The 23,131-nt window shown below is 41.9% G+C and overlaps 1 protein-coding gene across 4 annotated transcripts in view; it reads left to right on the top strand.

Annotated features, from left to right (window-relative positions):
* The window catches only part of Trim33 (tripartite motif-containing 33), a 79,478-nt gene extending 70,859 nt beyond the window's left edge, over positions 1-8,619 (top strand). The window contains exons 18-20 of one of the 4 annotated variants that reach the window (XR_003954429.1): positions 1,852-2,004; positions 3,416-3,466; positions 3,546-8,614. Coding sequence is in view for 2 of the 4 variants with exons in the window: in NM_053170.3 (NP_444400.2) it covers positions 1,852-2,004; positions 3,416-3,466; positions 3,546-3,758 (417 nt within the window). In the remaining 2 variants the exon portion in view is untranslated. Of the gene's footprint in view, positions 1-1,851; positions 2,005-3,415; positions 3,467-3,545 lie in introns of all 4 variants that reach the window. The other 3 variants (NM_053170.3, XR_375607.4, NM_001079830.2) reach the window with 3 other exon arrangements.
* The last annotated feature ends 14,512 nt before the right edge of the window (positions 8,620-23,131 follow it).

Genomic DNA, 23,131 nt, shown 5'->3' on the forward strand with positions numbered 1-23,131 from the left:
GAAGATAATTTGAGGCCACCTTGAGCTTATGCAAGACATGTATCCCATCTTAAATTGTTTTTTAATTGTGTGTGCATATTGCTCTGATAGGATCTATGTTTTATTTCTTTTTTCTCTCTTTTTGTTTTGTTTTTTGAGACAGGGTTTCTGTGTCGCCCTGGCTGTCCTGGAACTCACTTTGTAGACCAGGCTGGCCTCAAACTCAGAAATCCACCTGCCTCTGCCTCCCAAGTGCTGGGATTAAAAGCGTGTGCCACCACTCCCTGCTCTATGTCTTATTTCTACAATCTCCTTTTACAATTTACATAAGGGATATAATTTTAGTGGGAAGAACACTGAAATGGGGAGAAAGCTTGTTCGTTTGGTTCTTCCCTTTTCCTTTCCTACTTTCCTTTATCTACAGGTCCTGCCTGTAACGTTAGAGAGCTAGGATTACAGTGTGACTAGCCACATGCATGTCAGCTAACTTTATAAATTAGAAAACAATGGACTTTTCCACCTTTCATTCCTAATTGTATAGTAAAAATACTAAATTACTTCTAAGATTCTGTGTCTGCTCTGTTCCCATGATGCTCTGTAAATGTTGAGTAAAGGTGTTTTGTTGAAGTTTTCAAAATGGCTTTGCAATTTCTAAGCCCTCTGAAGACAAATAGTGAAGATTGAGAAAAGACACCTAGGAAGTTTTAAAGTACTACAGTGAAAGAAGGGCTAGGGAGCCTTATTGCCTAAGTAGAATAGAGTGTGCTGTATGCACTTCATTTGTTAGCTGTTTAATTTTAACAAAATATTAAAGGGTACTTGTCTGTTTGCTAAGTAGGCTGAAAAAAGTACAAAGGGTTTAACAGATAAAAACTGTCATTTGATTCTCAAAACCCCTTTTCATCTTTTAAATTCATGGATTTATTTCACAGTAGAAAATAATTTCCTAGTGTTTTCTTTTCATGAAATATTCGGATAGCTTCCCCAGCTTGGTAGTGCATGTTAGTAGTCCCAGGCTGAGGCAAGAGGATCTTCAAATTGAGCCCAGCCTGAGCTATCTTTTTTTTTTTTTTTTAATTTACATAAGTACACTGCAGCTGTCTTCAGACACACCAGAAGAGGGCATCCATGTGGTTGCTGGGAATTGAACTCAGATCCTCTGGTAAGAGCAGTCAGTGCTCCTAACTGCTGAGCCATCTCTCCAGCCCACAGACTGTCTTAAAATACCATTGCTATGTGCACTTATGTCCCACAGGTAGAAAACTTTTGGCCAAAGGTGGAGTCAGAATACTAAATGTAACTTTTCCTTTCAGTGTTCTGAGATTCTTGTGAAGCCTTGACACCACACTGTGCTCTACCCATAACATTCATGGACTTTCAAATAGTTTTTATTCTTTTTTTTTTTTTTTTTTTTTTTTGTAAGAGCTCTCCTAGGATTCATCAAATACCAAATGAACCAGATATGGCTGTTCTTTTGGGAGGCAACTTCTCCTGCTGGTTGTTTTTTTTCCCATTTATTTTTATTAAAGATAGGATCTTGGGAACTTAGAGTAACCATTCGAACCAGCATGTATCCTGCAGTAAGATCTGATAGTCAAGATAGATTCAGACAGAAAACTTGAAAGTATATTTGCTATGCATCATATGTAATCAATATGCTGTATATTTTCACATTAAGTAGTTTGATATTGCTGTGCCGGGCAGTGGTGGCACACGCCTTTAATCCCAGCACTTGGGAGGCAGAGGCAGGTGGATTTCTGTGTAGGCAGGGCTACACAGAGAAACCCTGTCTCGGAAAACCAAAACTAAACCAAACCAAAACAAAAGTTTGATATTTTGGGGAATTCTGACCTGCCATGATTTATTTTTTAGATACCAAACTACTATAAAATTATAAAGAAACCGATGGATTTATCAACGGTGAAGAAGAAGCTTCAGAAAAAACATTCCCAGCATTACCAAATCCCAGATGACTTTGTGGCTGATGTCCGTTTGATCTTCAAGAACTGTGAAAGGTTTAATGAAGTATGTTAGCTTCCAACCTATAGAGTATTGGCTATTAGTTTTCTTCTGCTTGTTTGTTTTTTTTTTAACCCCCTGTTGAAAGAACCAACTAATTTGGTTGTTTCTCCCCCTCCCCCTTTTCTCTATTCTATAAAAGCGAAATTTGCTTTTTTCCCCCCTCAGCTCTAGAGAAGAAAGATTGTTATGTGTAGTTTGGAGTATATTCCTAAGTACAAGACACTAAGAGTATTACTGAATACCCTTTCCAAAGGGAGATGTGGTTCAATAGGAAAACAGTCTGAAGTTAAGTAACTTGGTGGGATAGGATTATGTATTCCCACATTGGGTCACTTACAGGAAATTTAACAGCGCCTATATTGTTTAGTTCTGTCACTGGCCATACACAAAAAGAGTGTTAAGACTAAACTGCAGGCCTCAATATGTAATGGTGAGGGTTTGGTTTCTACAGTGAGTTTTTGTGAACTCTGAAGCTAAAGATGCCTTACCTATAACTGAAGGAAAAAAATGTGACAGATACTCTCTATAAGGGAAATTTCTTTTTGTTATCTTTTCAGTAACGTCAAAGTTTATATTGTTATAGAAGATTGTCTTCATTATAGGAGAAGAAAATGGTACTAGATGAGAATCCAGGTCTACTCATAGCAGTCTCTAGTGGCATCAAGGTGTCACTGTAATACACAAACCAAACTCTCCATGAGCTGTAAAGTGTAGTCACCTTGATATCAGTATGCCACAGAATATATCTGTAAAATCTTACTTCAAATTACAAGTTAGAATTTTTGTCTGTTTAAAAATTTAGATTATTTTCAAATGAATATGCTATTGTATACTATCAATGACAGAAAGATACGTTCTGCCTGTCAAGAGTTCACTTTTGGGCCAGGCATAGTGGTGCACACCTTTAATAATAGCACTTGGGAGGCAGAGTCTGGCAAGTGTTTGTGAAGTCCAGGCTAGCCTGGTCTATATAGTGAGTAGATCTAGGATAGCAAGATCTATATAGGAAGACCCTGTCTCAAAAAACAAGCCAAACGAAACAAAAAGTTAGTTTGTGATTAATGTATTGCCATAAAGATAGAATTCTGATTATCTTGTGGAACGTTTCACCATTTTAAAAATAGCATTCTAATTTTCTCTTGAGTAGATTGATGCCTTCAGACAAGTTTCTCCTAAGACTGACCTCAGTAGTGTAGAGTGAGACTGTTACTAAGGTTTCAAAGTAACTTTATTAACAGTTTTGTAAGGAAAGTTGTTCCATGTTTAGTAGAATTTTAGGTAGCACTTAATCTGGTTTTAGCAATTTGTTCTCCCTAGTATGGCTGACTTTCGTCACCAATCCTATACAGTCTCTTAACTTTAGAAAGGTTTATAATTTCCCTTTTTTTTTTTTTGACTCTGGTATCCTTTTTAGATGATGAAAGTTGTTCAAGTTTATGCAGACACACAAGAGATTAATTTGAAGGTAAGCTTTTCAGACCATGCAAACTTGGTGAAGGAATATGCATTATCAATAGGTGAATATTCTTATCTTTTGTTTGCAGGGTGATTCAGAAGTAGCTAAGGCAGGGAAAGCAGTTGCATTGTACTTTGAAGATAAACTCTCAGAGATCTACTCAGACAGGACCTTCACTCCTTTGCCAGAGTTTGAGCAGGACGAAGATGATGGTGAAGTAACAGAAGACTCTGACGAAGATTTTATACAGCCTCGTAGAAAACGCCTAAAGTCAGACGAGAGACCAGTACATATAAAGTAAAATGACTCGGACTTAAATCGGTTGTTAAGAAGAAGGAAACAAAACAAAACACCCTTTTATTTAAGTGTTGCTGGAATATCCTGTGTACAGTGGTTTTACCTCCTTACAGAAGCTGGTAGCTTTCATACAGTATTAGATTGAAATAATGGAAACAGAAAACATTCTTGTCAAGAAAAGGGGAGAGAACTCTGTTTGCAACTTTAAGAACAAAATTAGAAGTGAAAAAATTTGGGGATTTGCTACAAATGAAGACGGTTCTCTGGCTGTTAGAAATGTAGATGATCATGTCTGATAATTGGTGCAGGATACTGAGTTGGGCAAGCCTGCGAGATGTGTCTCTGCTGGAGCACACAGGTACTCAAGATAACTTAAAAGCCTTCCCCTCCACAGATACAAATGGGTTGTTTTCTGGTTAAAAGTGAGTACATGAGATTCCACTTGAATGTCACTAAAGATGCATTGAATCATGCCACTGCATTTTCTCTCATTTTGATCTATTTGGCCTTAGTTTTTAAGTTGGTTTAAAGAACTCAGCAGTAGTTTTATTTTATTCTTAGATGTAGGGTCTAGGAACATAACCATTGATCGTTTAGTCAACTTCGGTGGTGTACTAAAATGATGATAACTTTTAGTAGTGGATCATACAGATTTATGGAAGTCATTTCCAGAAAACCCTCCAAACAATTACACTTACTGGTCAAATCATCTGATCACGCAGTTAGTCATTCCCCTGAAAGCAGGACATTTATTTCAGAATTTTCTGTGTAGGTTAATTAGATTGAGAAGGTGACAACTTTAACCTAGTCTTCTTCATACCAGTTTCCAGTAGACCACTATTGGTAAACAGAAATCTGTCAGCTACCAAATGTGTACAATTTTCTGTATTTCACTTTGTCTTATTTGTAAATAGTGAGCTCAGACTTCTGGCAGATCAGCAACATTTGCTGAGCCTGTTTTTTAAGCTAATGTGTATTCTTACTAATGTTCCTACCAAGAATGGATTTGTAATATATGCTGTCTATTTCTAATGTTCACATTCATATTTTGAGGTTCTATCTTATTTTAATAGAGAACAGACGTCTCAAAAAATCTTCAGAAGCAGCTTATTATTGAAATATCAAAATACTGAAATAAACCCGGTGGGGTTAGATTACTCATCTGTCCACCAAGTGGGACACGTGCATGGACTGGGGGCTTTGAATGACTTAGAAGAGACCTTTAAGTAAATCCTGAGAACGAGCCAATCCCCACTTGAATGGTAATTGGAACAAACCCAACCTTGTTACTACCTGACGGCAGGAGCCGACCTGCAGCAGACAGGTGTGCTCGCTCGGGTTTATCTTCCTCCTCTGCGTTGTGACGCTCAGATCAAGTGTGCTCTAGACTGTGTGCGCCTCTCCGCTGGATTAAGAGTTGTAGTCCTACTTCTGTATGGACACAGTAGAATATAAAGTGACCAAAGTAGAATTCAACATCAGAAACATTTCAGGTGTCAGCAGATGTGTGGCAAATCATTTGCCTCTCAAAAAGTTCAAAGTAAGGAGTTCAGACTGTAGACCTCCTCAGAAAGCTATTTGACGTAAATGTCGAAGAAGTGAATATTTTTAGTGTGCATTGAATCAAATAAAGTGCTCTAAAGAAATTATTACACAGATTCCTTTGGGTTGTTTTTTCTTAAGGGATGTGGGTAAAGAGGAGGAGTATTTAGGCCTTTTCATACTGCACTTAAAAGAGCTTGATCGTGTTATTACCTCATCTCCTGGCTTCCATTTAGCTTCCCTTATAAATTAACCTTCAAATCATTTATCATTTTATTGAAGTTTCAAGTTTGTTTTTTAGGAGGGGAAGAAAATTTATTTTTAAAATGTTTTATTTATATCTATTTCTTTTCTTTGATTTCCATGATTTGACTTTGTAAGTAAATGAATATCTAAGGGTACATTTTTGGCAAGTGGGGGCGCAGAGGTTTGACGTCATTTCCTGACACTTCTGGGTTCCGGTGTTTTTTATTTGCTTCTCATGTGAGTCCTTTACAAACTTCTTAGCAGTAAATTACAAACAATCTCTGTTAAGTGGAGCAAACACAGATTGTTAAGCAAATGTTTCTCAATATTTGAAACCCTGAGAGAGCGTGTGTTCCATAAAGGCATTCTCATGTTACTTGTTGTTTTGTTTCCCTTTAACACTATCAATTTAGAAGTTTCTCTCTGACAAGTGTTTAGGAAGCTCCGTTTTTGTTAGCAAAGGTATCCTGCTGCTGAGGAATAAATTGCTATCAACAAGATGGTCACTTTAAACCCTTTTTGCACACTGATCATTGTGTTTTCTAGGCTGTCCAGCTTTAAAATAAGTATGACTAAAAAATAGAAAAACTTAATTCTTATTCAAATTATCTCATTTCCCTATTTATATTTTTAAAATACAAACACAGAAATCTGTTGACTCCCAGATGTGGGTATGATATCCCCATGTTAATAATCTTTGTTAGAACTTGTACCTTAGATTTGGGGGGGAAAAGTCCACCTATTGATGATCCCTTAAAATCCTTCAAAGTTCTTGATGAACTTAGGGTCATTTTTCCAATCAGAAAACTAAGAATAAATGTTCCTCAGCCTGCCCTGCTGGCCTTAATTTACGTATCAGCTTACGTATCTCGGCGCTTGACTCTCCTGCTTGACTGAGTGAACAAACTGCTGTATTGGGCACAGTGTTAGGGTCAGCTTAGATCATGGACCTTGTTCTATATGTAAACATCAAACTCTTACCACAGAGCTATGATAAAGCATTACATCTCCGTTGGAATCAAAGGGTTGCTTTTTCCCACTTCTGTTTCTTATGAAGGACTTTAGGTCATTAAATGTCCGTTCTCATTCTTTTAACAGGTTTGAGGTTTTTTTTTTTTAGTTAATCCAAAGACATAATGCTTTAAAGTGTGCAAATTATAGTTTTATCGATTACCTCAGCAGGTATCCTGCCATGTAATTATTAGTGGTTTAATGCTAGTAAGCTAACAGATTCAGGTCTTCCGTCTATGCCCTTAAGTTGTGGCTTACCACTTGTTTTTTCTAAAATGTGGATGGGGAATAGATGCTGTAGTCTCCTCTCCCTTAGCCTTTACATCTGGTACCCAGCCTCATTCACGTACACGTAAAGTAGCCAGCATCAGATTGGGTCAGTAAATAGTTTTGTTAATTAAAAAAATTAAGAAGACAAAAGACTACCCTCCCTGAGTTGAAACAGCTTCTTTGAGTGAGCTGGGGAGATGACATGGGTAAAAAGCACGTGTTCCACAAGCATGAGGCTCTAACTTTGAATCCCCAGCACCTACATACAGGTGGGTGCAGTAGTGTGTATCTGTAAGCCCGGGGCTCCCACGGAAAGGTAGGCAGAGGTAGTCTCCAGAAGCCCATTGGCCAGCTAGCCTGGCCTACTCAGTGCTGAGTCCCCGAAGTTGTTCTCTGACCTGCACCCTAGCACATGCGCCCTCACACACAACATACACCCTGGTGTACATGCCATCACACAACTTGTGAGTATATACACCACACATGTGCCCTCAAAACGTACAAGTGGATACACCATTTTTGCCTCCTTACTAATTATCTGCTGAAGGTGTTTAAGATTTTTAAAGTGTATTGAAGTTGGATCATAAACCTAACCTAGACGTTAACTTGTTTCTCTCAGTTAATACTTCCTTGATAAAGCAATAACACTGCTTCGAGTCTGTTGCCTAGTAAATAGCATGTCATGATCCTTCCGGATGGTGATTTTATAGGAAAGTTTGTATGCACATCACCCAATCTATCTTTTAAAAAAAATTAAGAAATTTAAATGTATGCTGGAAGTAATGACCCTATATTGTGGCATTTTATTTTAAAAAATTGGGGAAAATTGCATATTTTTTTAAAAGTAGCTGTTTGAGTAAAAAAAAAACTGAAGGTACTTTTTTAAGGAAAAAATTTATATGCCACAGTTTACATAGACATTTCCAATATCAGCATTTACTCTTGGATACAATGGCTTCTTTACTTGGCTAAATGCATGTTTTCTTTGGTCAAAAGTGCATCTCTGAGATCTTAGTTACTTATGTTTCCTTACATTATCCTTCATATATTTTTATTGTATCTAGAAACAATTATCTTTAAAAAATAAGCTGGGCATATTTGTCAAACTACAGAATGTATAGAATCAAGGTTATCCCTTTTCTAGCAAGTGTTATTTAAAACTGAAAATGATACTTGTTACATTCAAGAGATTTCTACGAAGGCACCAAAATGATTTTTAAATGTCACAATGCTCCATTTGTGGCTAAATTTCATTGTTTAGAATGCCTGCTCCTGCTCTGAAAAATGTAGGCATTTACTATGCTTTAACGCAGTGAGTGATAGATGCACACCTGTAATATGAGGTGTGCGCAATTAGAAAGCCTGTTGATTTTCTACGTGGACATATACCTACACACAAAGGATTAAACTCACAGCCTTACGAGTTCCTTGCTTCCAGGATTTCAACTGGTCTCCCCTCATTACTACTATTTTTGCACATAGTTAAACTACCCTTCAGAATGGTTCTTTAAAAGTGCTGTTTCTGTGGTATTGTATTCTCTAAATGATCATATTTAATTTTTTAAACAAGGTTACAATTTCTAATTGTTCTGTTCCTGTGTTTTTTGCTGAGTGTAATAAAAGCAAATTTTTTCTTTTTATGGTTATTTAATACATTAGCTGCCTGTAAATAATTCTTGTTACAATGCTCTGGAATGTGTTGTAGAAGTTGTACTAGATTAGTTTGAAGCCTTGTTTAAAACCCACATTGTTTTGGCTATTTCTATTAAATCTAGAAAATTGGCAAAAGTTTTCAAATGAATTTCCTTTCTTTTTGAGACCTAATTGCAATTCATTAAAGTTTACATTTTGCCAGACAGTTAATATGATAAAATACAAGCCCTTGCGTTGACAGTGTTTTCAGACTGTTAATAGTATTGTGATCAGGATTGGCACAGAGACCTACAAGTGAATCACCAGTGATCAGTGTTCTTTAAGAAGGGAGAGATGTTGGTGATGATGTTTAGACAAGTGATATCCTTATGAGTTGGGTTTAGCAATAAGGAATCCATAGACAACTCTGTCTGAGGCGAAGATCAAATGTCATTAACTTTGCCAGCAAAGTGAGCAAGATGGGTGAAATCCTAGAAGTGGCTACTTTGGTCTGTCTTCAGGTTGTACAGAACTTAAGTACATGGGTGACCAAAACAAGAGACTGGAGATTATCATTGTTACCCTCTACATGGCTCTACATAGTAGATGGGAACGTTTTGGGGGGGGTCATTCACTACACAGAGTTGATTTGAGCCCAATTTTGCCATTTGCTCTTGTGGGCTTTTCATAGTCTTTTATCTCATTGGTGAAACAAGAGTCAGCAGGTCTAGGCTGGTGGAACTCGCAGGTATGACACAGTAGGGACTCCTAAAAAGTTTATTACTCTGTTTTTTAAGACATGGTTTCTCAGGTTTGAGAGAGCTCAGTGACTAAGAGCAGTGACTGCTCTTCCAGAGGTCCGGAGTTCAAATCCCAGCAACCACGTGGTGGCTCACAGCCATCTGTAGTGGGATCCGATGTCCTCTTCTGGTGTGTGTGAAGACAGCAACAGTGTACTCATAGAAAATAAATAAATCTTTGTTTCTTTTGTTTGTTTGTTTGTTTTTGTTTTAAAAGACAGGGTTTCTCTGTGTAGCCTTGGCTGTGGAACTCACTTTATAGGCCAAGCCGGCCTTGAATTCAGAGAGCCGCCACCTCTCAAGTGCTAGGATTAAAGGTATACACCACCATGCCCAGCTAAAAAATTACTTTTTTATACTAATTCCAATACCTGAAAGGTAGAGGCTGGAGAGTTGTTTTAGTGTGAGACCCACCTGGGCCACGTAGTAGGACCCTGTCTCAAAAACATTATTTTGAAAAAGAAAAAATATTTCCTTTTTAGTGATGAAAAAAGACCTTTCACACTAGACATTTTAAATCTGTCTCAGCTCTTACAAATTGATAACTTTTTAATTAATTTTGTTGATCTATAGACTTAAACCTAACTACCTTAATAAAGTTTTGGGGTTTAAGAGAATACAAAGATGAAAAGTAATGGAAATTTTTGTCTCTTAATTTCCCCCTTTTGTATTACATAGCCACAGATAGTGATAAATACATTACTGTTTAAGGTGCGTGTGTGGCTTTTTCTCATTTGTAAAGATGTCAGTGTACTGGAAAGACAGTAATACTTAGGAATTTTATAATTTATTTTTAAAACATTTAAATTAAGTGTAAATATCCTCAAAGTTCTATCATACTGTTGATGTAGCATTTGGCGTGAGTCTAACTATGTGAGATAATAAAACAGCAATATGGGTACATTTATAAGACCTATGATCTTTAAAAAGAACAAAAGTCAGTGTAAAAGGACGATGAGACTATTGTAGATACAACAGTCAAGTGCAGGGAGTGAACTTTGAGTTTCTTCGGTTTTGAACTCTTAAGCTAGACTCAAAACTCTACGAGCAAGTAATCCTCTCTCCTCTGCCTCCCTTGTAGCTGGGACTGTCTGCATGGGTGCTGGATCCCACTTCTACTGATAGCTGAATTCCAGGGGCTTGGCCACTAAAGATACTTGAGGTGCATTTCAGAAGGTGTTTGTATGGACTTTTACTTGATAGGAAGTAATGTTGATTTTTCTAAGGGTGTGACAGTAGTTGTATACTTAGAAAAATGTCTTTTCCGTTGGTGAAACATTAAAATGACTGGAGGCCCAATGCCATCTGTTGGCTAATTGCAGTAGTTGGGTCACAGTGGCCTTGTGTGTCCAGCACAGAAGCAGCAGGTCACATCACTGAGTGTTGATGGAAGTGGTGAATGTTACACGGGCTTCGCTTTGTTACTCAGCTCGGCTCCCTGGTAGTCTTAGAAATATGTGTTTTTGAGAATATTTATTCTTCAATAATCTTGTGTGTACATCTTGGTCATACTCAACTGAATTCCCCCTCCCATTCCTTGCCTCCTTCATTTTTAATTCTGTAACCCACTGAGTCCAATTAGTGCAGCCTGCATGTGCGTGGGTGTGGGCCTAGCAACGACCTGATGGAAAGTGATAAAAATATTTAGAAGGCAGTTTGACCGTATGTCCATTTAGCAAAACTGCAGTAGTAATACGTTCTCTCAGACCTGTGATCTCTACAGCCGTGGGCCTTTGGCCACTTTCATAGAACCAGGTATGAATTCCCTTCTAAGGAACAGGCCCCAAGCCCATTCAGGAAGCATTTGGTTACTATTTCTGTGGCTTTGTTCAGACGTGCGGAACAAAAGCAACATAGGAAAGGAATAATTTGGCCTCCGTGTCAGACAATCCATCCATCATTGAGGGAAGTCTGGCAGGAGCTCAGGCAGGATCCTGAAGCAGAAACCATGGAGGAACTCGCCAGGTCACTCGGAGGCTCATGCTTAGCTTTGTTACTCAGCCCAGAAACAGACATAAGTGATGGCACCACCATCTTGGACTGGGCCCTCCTGTGTCAAGATCATGTACAAAGGGGAGTGGGAGTAGGCGGTTCCTCAGTTAAAGCTGCTCAGATGACCAGGCTGCATCTAGTTGACATCGCTAAATAGCACAGTTGTTCCCTTAACAGTCATGCCATCATTTCGTAGTAGACACATCTTACCGGGCAGGTTGGTTGGTAACATGCAGTGCCTATTGCTAGGTATAACTTGAAGATAGTAGTGTGCTTGCCTAGCATACACAATGACCCGGGTGTAATCCTTAGCACCACATAAACTGGATGGGTGCTATTAAACCCAGCACTCAGGAGGTAGAGGAAGGAGGATCAACGGTCAAAAGCATCCTGGCTACCTGGTTTGTTGATGAGACCCTGTTTAGAAAATATTTTAACAGCTTAAGCTCACAGGCTTGCTCTTGGTCTGCTCAGTTTCCTTTTTTATACAGTACAGAACCACCTGCCCAGAGGTGGCTGGTGGTTCACTAATCAAGAAAATGCCCCACAAACATAGCTACAGGCCTAGCTGATTGAAAGCATTTTCTTAACTGAGGTTCCTTCTCAGATGACCTGAGCTGTGTTAGGTTGACAAACTAGCCCCAAAGGAAAGCTATTAAATGACAAGAACATTTGAAAGGTGCCATTTAGTGCAGCCCCAGTACTGTGAGTAATTCCTGGGTATACCTCTCTGTAGAAGCGTGCTTGGTTACCAGGCACCTCAAAAGCCAACAAATGTAGCTTGCTGTGGATAGTAACATGGGCACATGTGAGGTCCTACCTGTTGGGGAAGCTGAGGCTGAAGAAGGAAGTGTCTGTTGGGTGCAAGAGTTGTAAACCATGCTGGGCAACATGGTTAGACCCTGTCTCAAAAAACCAAACTTCTCTCAGAACTAAAAGAAACCAATCAAAAGGGGCTAACACATAAAATGACGCTGCTGGATATCAGACAGGCAGTGAAGGATGCTAGAAAGTACTAAATAGACATTCTTGAGTGACAGCTTTAAGGACACTAACAACACACCCAGAGAGGAGAGAAAGGAAATAAAAATATATTCAAAGAAATATTGGCTGGAAACTCCTCCAGGTACCTGTATGAACCCAAGTAGGTTAAACACAGAGACCCACAAACAGATGGGTGGTATAAGAAGAACTGTAGAAGTCAGACAAGGAAATCTTATAGTAGCAGGGGGAGGGTGTGTGCTGTGTTTATTGAAACAGTGGAGACAGGGTGATGGCAGGTCCCAGGCTAGCCTCAGATTTGCTGCATAGCTCAAGCTGGTCTTGAACCTCTTTCTTCTGCTTGCTGGCTTTATGGAGGCATGTTCTCAGTGAGGGTCCTACCCCTCAGACCACTCCAGCGTGATCAAGTTGACACAAGAACTAATTACATCCTCAGTTCAGTTGGGTAGAAAGCTGTGCTGCGTGCTTCCTAGTCCAACAGACACCTGAAGAATGATATGCACTCAAGAAACAATGTTATTCTCAAGGGCTAAGCATGCTTCAGGAGAGACTCCATTACCCTATGAAAGAAACCTCAACAAGTGCAAACCACACACACACACCTATACAAACACATGGACAACTCTAACACTACTTAGCTGCACCCCCAGCTCAGCTTCACTGCTGAATTTCATCAAACACGGGTTAGTAACAATTCACCATAAATACTTTGTCCTTTATAAGTATTGTGTTTATTGATTAGTAGGCTTAAAATGATGATGGCAGTAGGCGAAAGGAATGTACTTATTCATTATATGAGACTACCATTATCCTGCTTTCTAAATTACCCTTTAGAAAGACTACTCAAGTATGTCTTGAGAATGTATTCTCAAGGAAATAATAACAGATCCAGCAACATAAGACTACTCTACTAGGGCTGAAGAGATGGCTCAGTGGTTAAGAGCACTGGCTGCTCTTCCAAAGGTCCTGAGTTCAAATCCCAGCAACTACATGTTGGCTCACAACCATCCATAAAAGAGATCTGACATCCTCTTCTTGTACGTCTGAAAACAGCTACAGTGTACTTAGATATAATAATAAATAAATCTTTAGACCAGAGTGAGTGGGGTCAACCAGAGCGAGCCATGGTCCTGAATTCAAATTCCCAGCAACCACATGATGGCTCACAACCATCAGTACAGCTACAGTGTACTCGTGTACATAAAATAAATCTTAAAAAAAAAAAATTAGCTGGGCGTGGTGGCACACGCCTTTGATCCCAGCACTCGGGAGGCAGAGGCAGTATTCTGCTAGCAGCCTTCAGATGAAGATGTAGAACTCTCAGCTCTGTCTGCACCATGCCTGCCTGGATGCTGCCATGCACCTGCCTTGATGATAATGAACTGAACCTCTGAACCCAATTAAATGTTGTCCTTTATGAGACTTGCATTGGAAAAAAAAAATAGCCGGGCGTGGTGGCGCATGCCTTTAATCCTAGCACTCGGGAGGCAGAGGCAGGCGGATTTCTGAGTTCGAGCCAGCCTGGTCTACAAAGTGAGTTCCAGGACAGCCAGGGCTATACAGAGAAACCCTGTCTCAAAAAACAAACAAACAAACCAAACAAAAAAATTTTTACTGTACTGAATTGAGATGGTTAATGTCCCTAACTTGGCAGGGTTTAGAATTACCAGGGAAACAGGCCTCTGGGCCAGTTTGTCATTTAGTCAGACTAAATATGAATATTGTCTGACAAATACAAAGACTAAATACAAATCGAGCTGAGTTAGCTCCTTACCTCTTGACTTCATATACAATGTGACCAGCTGTCTCATGCTGCTGCTAACTGCAGGACAGCATCCTTCAAAAGTGAGCTGGGAGAATGAATACAGAACAAGGAGTGTTTATGCTGAGTTTATGCTGAGGTGCAAAGTGTTTTCATCATCTGGAAGTAAATGTAACGTATCATGTCGAGAGAAAAATGACGACATTTCAGTGAATAACGTTTGTCAGAATCCAGAGCCGCCTTATGACGAAGCATTCAGGAAATGAACTAGGAGCTGAAGATGGACGCATCTCTTCCCCCTTGCTGTGACAGACTGAACACTTTCTTTTGAAGACAGGGTTTCTGCTCTCACTGAATGTGGATCCAAAATTTATGATATAAAGCTGAACACAGTGAGAGCAGGAACCCTGTCTCCACAAATCTGGATGTTATGTCAGGAAATGGACAGAATCCATCCAACTTAGGAATGAGGTTGCAAAGCCAGTAACAAGAGGAAATTACGCAGAGATGATCTTTCAGAACCATCAGAAAAAGGGAAATGAAGAAAGTATCAAGGTTGCAAAAGATGCACGATATGAAAGCCATCTGTATTTCTTTATACTTTGCAAGATGAAGACAGGTTGTGTTTGAGTGGCAGTGCTGATGACGTAAGTTATTCCCTAGTCTGCACCTGCCTAAGTAGGCAGTGGCCTGGACCGACTAGCTATCAGGAGCCTTAGTCCACACCAGGACAGGCAGGTTCCTTGGCAAAGGCCCTTGGTCTGTTCATTCACCTCACACATTCTAAATTCTGTGAAGGGTGAAGACTCTGTCAGGCCTTGGCCTCTACAGGGCCATGGTACCTGTGATTCCATTAGCCCATTGCAGCCTCAGCCAACCTGGTGTTTCTCCAAAGGGACAGTCTGTGGTAGTGACCCAATAACCTTCTTGACTCCAGGACCCACACCTTCTGCTCTGTCCTCCAGCAAGACTGGAGAACAACAGAAATAAGAGAATGTAGATCCACTCTCAAAGACATCAAGGCAAGAGGAAGAAGAGACAAGAGGAAGGAAGCATGGCTGAGGGCATTGTCTGAGCATGTGCAAAAAGTTTAGATGTGAGGGGCCCAGCCGAGATAGCTAGAAGGATCGTGGGTCCTGGGGAAGATGGATGGGAAGTGACATTCCCGGCACAACGATAGGGTTTCTTTCTTTCCAGATTCTGTTTTGGAGAAATCTTTTCTTAAAGCAAACCAGAGCTTGGACAATCTCACTATGACTGTCCAAGCTCTGGGTCTCTCAGATTTGAAACCGCAGTTGAAGCTGGCTTTCATGGCTTCATATACACTGATCACAACAGTGGGAAGGCCTCCCCTTCTCTGTTTGATTGCTGCTTCCTTCATTCCCAATCTTTCCCACAGGATGACTCCCCTCAGGCCTTGTGTCTCCTCCTCTTTGCTTGCCCTAGGCTAGGCCTACTTCCAAACTTTACTATAGCATACTCTGCTGGGAGCTGAGGACTTGCCATCTCTCCTTCCAGACTGAATATCCCCTGCAGGGCAGAATAGCTCTTACTACTGTCCCACTGAGGGTCCACCACATGCAGAATGCTTTCCAATCCTAACAAAAACATGTCTTACCCAATCAAGTTAGTGGTTCCTTTTGTTGTTTAAAAATTGCATTTATTAATTGTATGTGTCTATTTGCGTGCGTGTGTGTGTGTGCGCGCGCGCGCGCGTGTGTGTGTGTGTGTGTGTGTGTGTGTGTGTGTGTGTGACTCAGAGAACAACTTGTGAGAGCTGATTTTTCTCCTACCACATGTTGGTCCCAGAGATCAAATTCTGGTCATTAGACTTGGCCATAAAAAGTACCTTACCCACTGGGCCAGAGCCACCAGGTCCACCTAAAGTTACTGACCTCTAGTTAAAATAGTATCATCAGTTGTAAGAGGTTTTCCAGACTCAGACTCTCCCTCTAGTCTTCTAGGAAGGTTGTGATAAAGGGAGCAGGGATTTGAGAGCACAGCCTTGTGCCTGTTCCCTCTTAGGACGACTGCCTCTCTGAGCCACCTGTCAGCCTTCAGTCTGCCACCCCATCTGCTTCCCCAACCACCTTGTTGGTGGTTGTGCTGTGCCCCCCACCCCAATCTTCCCTGTCGCCCAGTCTTTCCTGGGAGCTGGGTTGCCTTCACTTTGCACCCCTTCTCACACATGTGAGCCCAATTCTTTCTCTCCAAGGGACAGACCAATGTGGAAGGAGAAAATCGGCTCCCACAAGTTGTCTTCTGAGTGCCACATAAAGTGGCACACACAATAATAAATAAAAATTTTAAATTAAAAAATAGAAGTCAGTAACTTCATTGGACAAGATTCATTTTGATCAGAATTTGTTCTGAGTGGCAGACCCTCCCTCAGGGGGATGGTTCTGCTCTGCTCTGCAGAGGACACGCAGTCTGAGAGGACAGCTGGCAAGTCCTCCTGTAAGAGATCAAGGTTCCATTTTCAATAGGCAAAAGGCAAGAGCAATGTCAGCTCTGCCTCTCCATCACACATAGTAACCCAGTTCAGTTCGATGGTCTCTCTACTGAGAGGGAGGCCAGAGGATCTTATGCCAAAATAGGTCTCCCTTGGTGTCTGGACAAATCCCCAGCTTGGAAACAGGCAGGATTTTATTCTTTGGTAGACTCTCAGATACCAAGTCCAGGGGCAAATGTAAAAACAGAAGAAGCCCTTTGAGAGAGGCAAATGAACCAGAGCAAACCTGCTGGCTTCATAGAGGGCGGGAACTGCTTGCAAGTTCTGACCTCATCCCCAAAACATTTACTACCCAGCACCTGTCTGCTAGTTAGTAAGTCAGATCCATTCCTACTTGGAGAAAGTCTTTGTCCGCCTGGGTTCCATCCCAGGGTTCTTTGATACAAGTGCAGATGCTAGTGTGGGATTAGCTTTGGGATGTTACACAGAAATCCATTCTCCCTACTGCATGCACGGCAAGGGTTTCAGACTCCTTCCATCTTCATTCAGCAAATCTGCTCGCCTCCACCCCATCCCGACAGGTTCACATCACGGTGGTGATGGGGGCTTGGCACAGCAGCAAGCAGGAGACCACAAGGTGCTGAGTTTGCAGCCTCCCTGCCCGCTCAGGACGTGTTAACAACAGCCTCATTCTGAGCTAGTGTCTCAATTTCAGTCTGACTAAGACAGTCTCCCATGGGCAATCCCAGTTTTTACAGCACACAAGCCACATCCCCCAACTTCTATGAACTGAGGACGTAGTGAGCAATAAATAATTCAGACACATGTGTTGTCATTATCCTTCAAACTCATAAGCCTCTAGATGGTGACATCAGCCAACATTTATTAGATGCTTTGTGCTAGGCGCTGTTTGATCGTAGCCACACCCACCCTTCTTCATTCCTTCTTCTTCCTTCCTCCCTTCTTTTTAACAAGATCTTAGTATGTAGCTCTAGCTGGCCCGGAACTGAGGAAAACCTCCAACTCGGAATCCTTATGCCTCCATCTCCCAAAGGCTGGCATCACAAGGATGCAATGCCACCGCAGGCAAATACTGTGAGCCTTTTCATCTTGCCAGATGAATATAAAGGGATTTCTGTTGTCAGCACCATGTTACCGATGAAGAAATAGGATTTGAAGGCTTAGTTTGCTCCAGGCCTTGGTCTGAGTAGACTTGAATCCAATTAACTTGGCTTTGAGTTAAGCCAGCCCCAATTAACTTGGTTTTGAGTCTGTACCTCCAGCTGCTGTACTACCCTGCCTTTTGGCACACTGAATCTCTATTAACTTTATGTGAATTAACTTTTTCTGAGCATTCCTTGTGGCAACTGTCTTAGTTACGGTTCCATTCCTGTAAGCAGACACCATGACCAAGGCAAGTCTTATAAAGGACAACATTTAATTGGGGCTGGCTTACTGGTTTTGAGGTTCAGTTCATTATCATTATGGCAGGAAGCATGGCAGCATCCAGGCAGTCATGGTGCCAGAGGAGCTGAGAGTTCTAAATCTTATCCCAAAGGCAAACAGAAGACTGGTTTCCAAGCAGCTATGAGAAAGGTCTCTCAGAGCCCACCCCCACAGTGGTACACAATTCCTCCAACAAGGTCACAACCAATAGTGCCACTTCCTGGGACAAGCATATTCAAACCAATATATTCCACTCCCTGGCCCTGTAGACTTGTTCAAGCAATGAGTCTATGGGTACCATACCTAGCCATAGCATAATGCAAAACAATTTAGTCCAACTTCAAAAAGTCTGATAGCTTATAAGAGTCTCAACAATGTTAAAAGTCCAAAGTTCAAAGTCTCTTCTGAGATTCATGCAATCTCTCTCTGTCTTTTTTTTTTTTTTTTTTGAAGGGGTGGGGGGATTCGAGACAGGGTTTCTCTGTGTAGCCCTGGCTGTCCTGGAACTCATTCTGTAGACCAGGCTGGCCTTGAACCCAGAAATCCTCTTGCCTCTGCCTCCCTCATGCAATCTTTTAACTGTAATTCCCTAAGAAATCAAAATTTAAAAAAGCAGATCACATACCCCCAATATCATACAGGGTATACATTACCATTCCAAAACATCATAGTGGGGAAATACTGGACCAAATCAAGACAGAAAGCCAGCTAGTTTTCCAATCTCCGTGTCTCCATGTCCGATATTAAAGTGTTCTTCAGATCTCCAACTCCTTTCCTCCTTGTTGATCGCTGTTGGCAGATCTGGCATCCAGCAGCAACAAACTTGATTCTCTTGGGCTGTTTCCACTCACTATTGGCATCTTTCCTTGGCAGATATCCCATGGCTCTGGCATCTTTAACATCTTGGGATGTCCAAATCAACTTCAGCTTCACAGCTTCTTGTTTCAGTGTTTGAGATCCACACATGATCTTCTGGGCTCCTCCACAGGGCTTGTGTCACTTCTCCAGCTCTGCCCTCTGCAGCTCTCTAGGCTCTGGCTGATTCCACTCCACTGCTGATGCTGTTCTTGGTGGTCATCCCATGGTCTTCTGCTATAACTAGGCTTCACCAATGGTCTCTCATAGGCTCTCTTCATGGTGCCAAGCCTCAGCTTCTTTGCATTGCCCCTTCAGTCCCAGGCTGTCAATGGTGAGTCCTGGGCTGTACCTTCACCAATGGCCTTCTCTGGCCTCTCACAATGCCAAGCCTCAGCTGCTCTCCATGACTCCTTCATGCCTTGAAACCCAATATCATCTGGGTGATTCTTACACATTAACAAGTCCAGCTGAAGCACGAGGTCCAACCCTGGCTATCTCTGGAATATGGTTTCTTTATGCTCTCAGAAAATACTTCCCAGAAGAGTTTACCTCAGTGATGCTGGTCTCTTCTGAATCATCGCTAATTTCTTAGCTCCAGCTATCCAGCATCAGTGGTCCAGGTAGTCCTTTCTATTCTTCACTCTATAGCCAGAGTCACATGGTTGAAGCTGCCAAGTTCTGCTACTGGATGGGGCTAGAACATGCCCCTCCTCCTCCTTGCTCTATTATATCCCTCATTGCCTAAGTTTAGCTGTCCTGGAACTTGCTCTGTAAATTAGCCTTGAACTCAGATCTGCATGGCTATTTCTCCTGAATCCTGGGGTTAAAGGCATGTACCACCACACCTGGATTTAAGCTTGCTATGCTTAAAATCAAAATGCTCTTTGAGACTAAACCAGAGAACAAAGTTTGCTGTTTTTTTTTTGTTGTTGTTGTTGTTTTTGTTTTGTTTTGTTTTGTTTTGTTTTGTTTTGTTTTGTTTTTTGTGACTTCCTTTGTCAATGCAATTAATATAAACCTCTTACCTTAGCTTTAGGTAGATTCTTCAGACAAGGACAAAAAGCAGCCACATTCTTCACCAAAATTTCACAAAAGCAGTCCCTAAGGCCACATACTGAAATTTTTCTCCACTGAAGCCTCTTGGGCCAGGTCTGCATAGTTCAAATCATTTTCAGCACCAATGTCGTCTATATTCCTACCAGGATGGCCCATTAAGTCTCACTTAAAACATTTCACTGCTTTCCCCTAAAATCAACATTCCTCCAAGCAAAGCATGGTCAGGCCTATCACAGCACTACCCTAGTCCCTGGTATCAACTTCTGTACTTGTTAGGGTTTCCATTGCTGTAAAAAGACACCATTTAATTGGGTTCTGAGGTTCAGTCCATTATCACCATGGCAGGAAGCATGGCAGCATCCAGGCAGGCATGGTGCTGGAGGAGCTGAGAGTTCTACATTTTGTTCCAAAGGCAAACAGGAGAAACTGACTTCCAGGCTTCCCAACAAGGCCCCTTCTGCCCACTACCCTTATTGTCCTTTCTGGGGTATGGTTTGGGTCTTGAGAAGTACAGGGAGAGAGTTGGTAACAGGCACAAACAGCTGGGCTCTACTGAGGAGGTGGTGGGGGGCACTGGAGCCTGTGCAAGGCTGTCTATTCTCTTCCTTAGTTGGGCCTCCTGAATTAGGAGTATGGCCTGGAGACCTCGGTAAGACCCTTGCGCACACACCCATTCTGATGTGCTACAGCTTCGGTTTTTCTTTTATAAAGATTTATTTATTTTTATGTGCATTGGTGTTTTGTTTCCGTGTTTGTCAGCGTGAAGATTTCAGATCCTCGAGAACTGGTCTTAGAGACAGTTTTGAGCTGCCGTGTGGGTGCTGAGATTGAACCGTGGTCGTCTAGAGGAGCAGCCAGTGCTCTTCACCACCGAGTCATCTCTCCAGCCCCAGCCTGTTCTCCCTGCTGTGAGGTGGAGGTGATAATCCTGCAGGCTGGAAGGAGGAGATTACCACGTGTAGAATCCTAGGCACAGTCCTTGGCAGATGTCTGTTGTGCTCGTCAGGAGACAGTTTGAGATAGTTCTACTCTTCTGTCCTGAGCTACAGCCACAGCCTAAGCCAGGCTAACTTGAAACTCCTTGGAGCCAAGAACAACCTTGAACTCTCTACCTTTCTGCCTTTACCTCGTGTGCTGGGATCATAGGCTCCGCCATCCTGGCTATCCCTTGCTTTTACTCTTTGTTTGGGGGGTTGGGAGAGATGTAGCCTGTGACCCAGGCTGCTTTCATTCTGAGTGCAGGGGCTAAAGGTGTATGCCACCACACCCAGATCCCCAGTTCTTATTAAACTGTCTTTTGGGATTGTCAAGGCCCAGAGATCACAGGGCTTAGGAAAATGTTGAGATTTATTGCACATGTAAAAAAATGCACAAAACATATTTGCATGGAATTAAGAGCAACTAAAATACAGGCATCTAGCAGGGCCCAGGCTTTGAATTTACATAAACAAACCCTGCAAGATATCACTATGTTGTGTAAACTGCCCTTATACAGCATGATATTTGAGAGTGGGGCTCGCCAGGCGTGGTAGCACACGCCTTTAATCCCAGCACTGGGGAGGCAGAGGCAGGCGGATTTCTGAGTTCGAGGCCAGCCTAGTCTACAAAGTGAGTTCCAGGACAGCCAGGGCTATACTGAGAAACCCTGTCTCAAAAAACCAGAGAGAAAGAGAGAGAGAGAGGGAGAGAGAGAGAGAGAGAGAGGGAGAGAGAGAGAGAGAGAGAGAGAGAGAGACTCAGCATACCTATTGTCTTTCCTTTTTAATGCTGTATAGTATTTCACATTTATGGATGTCACTGTCAAGAGACATTGCTTAGGACTTGAGGTGTATGTACAGGTGTAGTAGGACATTTGCCTGGGTCTCACCTGTGAATATGGTTCAGTCAGTGTGTGGTTTATGGAGGGCCTGAGGAGGTGGCTGAGAGCTAGAGTTGAGCCCTTCACTGACATTCGGAAGTATGTTTCGTCCTCAGCACTGCAGACAAAAAGGGATATTGCTTTGTTCTGGGTTACACATCACAGTGTACGCTCTTGGAGACTTCTCCTGGTGTTATGTGCAGTAACCTCATCACCATGATACATTGCTATTCGATGTAACATTTTTCAGTAGGGGCTACCTCTTTTCTGTTTGCTTTTAGAGACAGTGTCTCACTCTAGTTCTTCGCATCATTCACTGTGTATCCCACACTGGTCTTGAGAGGCAAAATCTACTCCATCTTGAACCAGCCTCCATCTTAAAAGAAAAAGAAGATATAAAACCTGAGAACTTGACCCATAGCTGAACCCAAGCTGCACTCAAGCACCAGGGAGGCCCATAGCTTGTCCTTGGCCAGAGTGACTCCCTAGCTACTTCCTAGCAACAGTTAACCAACAATTAGTCTGATTGTTTCAGATGTACTTTCAGGCCGATTGCATACAGTCCTGCTTCAGATCACCCACCTGTCCCTTTACAATAGTCATTCAGTTAGATGCTTTCCAGGTTGGACACCCCCTCACTTGCCTCCATTTTCTATAAAACCTTGTCCCGTTGAGAGTTCAGGGCCGCTTCACCAAACCGTCCTGTGGGTCGACCCACAGGACGGTAGTGAGTAAGTCCAAACACGAGTTTGTAATAAAGAGATCCTAATGTGATTGCATCCATGCTGGCTCCTTGGTGGTCTTTTGGGCTTAAAAATGAGTCACTACAGCCTCAGTCCCACAGCCTCTGCCTCCTCAGTGCTGGGATTAAAGGTTGGCACCACCACCTGTGGCCCAGGTATTTCTTAATAGCTACTGGCTTATGACAGCTTAATTGGTCACACATTTGCCTTTTCTCAGTAATACATGGCATGACAGTGGGCATCTGATGTAGAGATTGTGTAGCAGGCTCTGTAGTAGTACCTTTGTAGGTAGGTGGTACACACCCAGGATCAAGCACTGTAAGGTAGGAGGATTGGAAGTTCAAGGCCATTCTTAGCTACCCGGGGAGTTCAAAGCAAGCCAGGTACATGACACACCGTCTTCTTTTCTTTTTTCTTTTCTTCTCTTTTCTTCTCTTTTCTTCTCTTCTCTTCTCTTCTCTTCTCTTCTCTTCTCTTCTCTTCTCTTCTCTCTCCTCTCCTCTCCTCTCCTCTCCTCTCTTCCCTCCTCCTCCTCCTCCTCCTCCTCCTCCTCCTCCTCCTCCTCCTCCTCCTCCTCCTCCTCCTCCTCCTCCTCCTCCTCCTCTTCTTCTTCTTCTTCTTCTTCTTCTTCTTCTTCTTCTTCTTCTTCTTCTTCTTCTTCTTCTTCTTCTTCTTCTTCTTCTTCTCTCCTCTCTCTCTCTCTCTCT

Source organism: Mus musculus, chromosome 3 (assembly GCF_000001635.26).
Source record: "Mus musculus strain C57BL/6J chromosome 3, GRCm38.p6 C57BL/6J".
Lineage (NCBI taxonomy): Eukaryota > Metazoa > Chordata > Mammalia > Rodentia > Muridae > Mus > Mus musculus.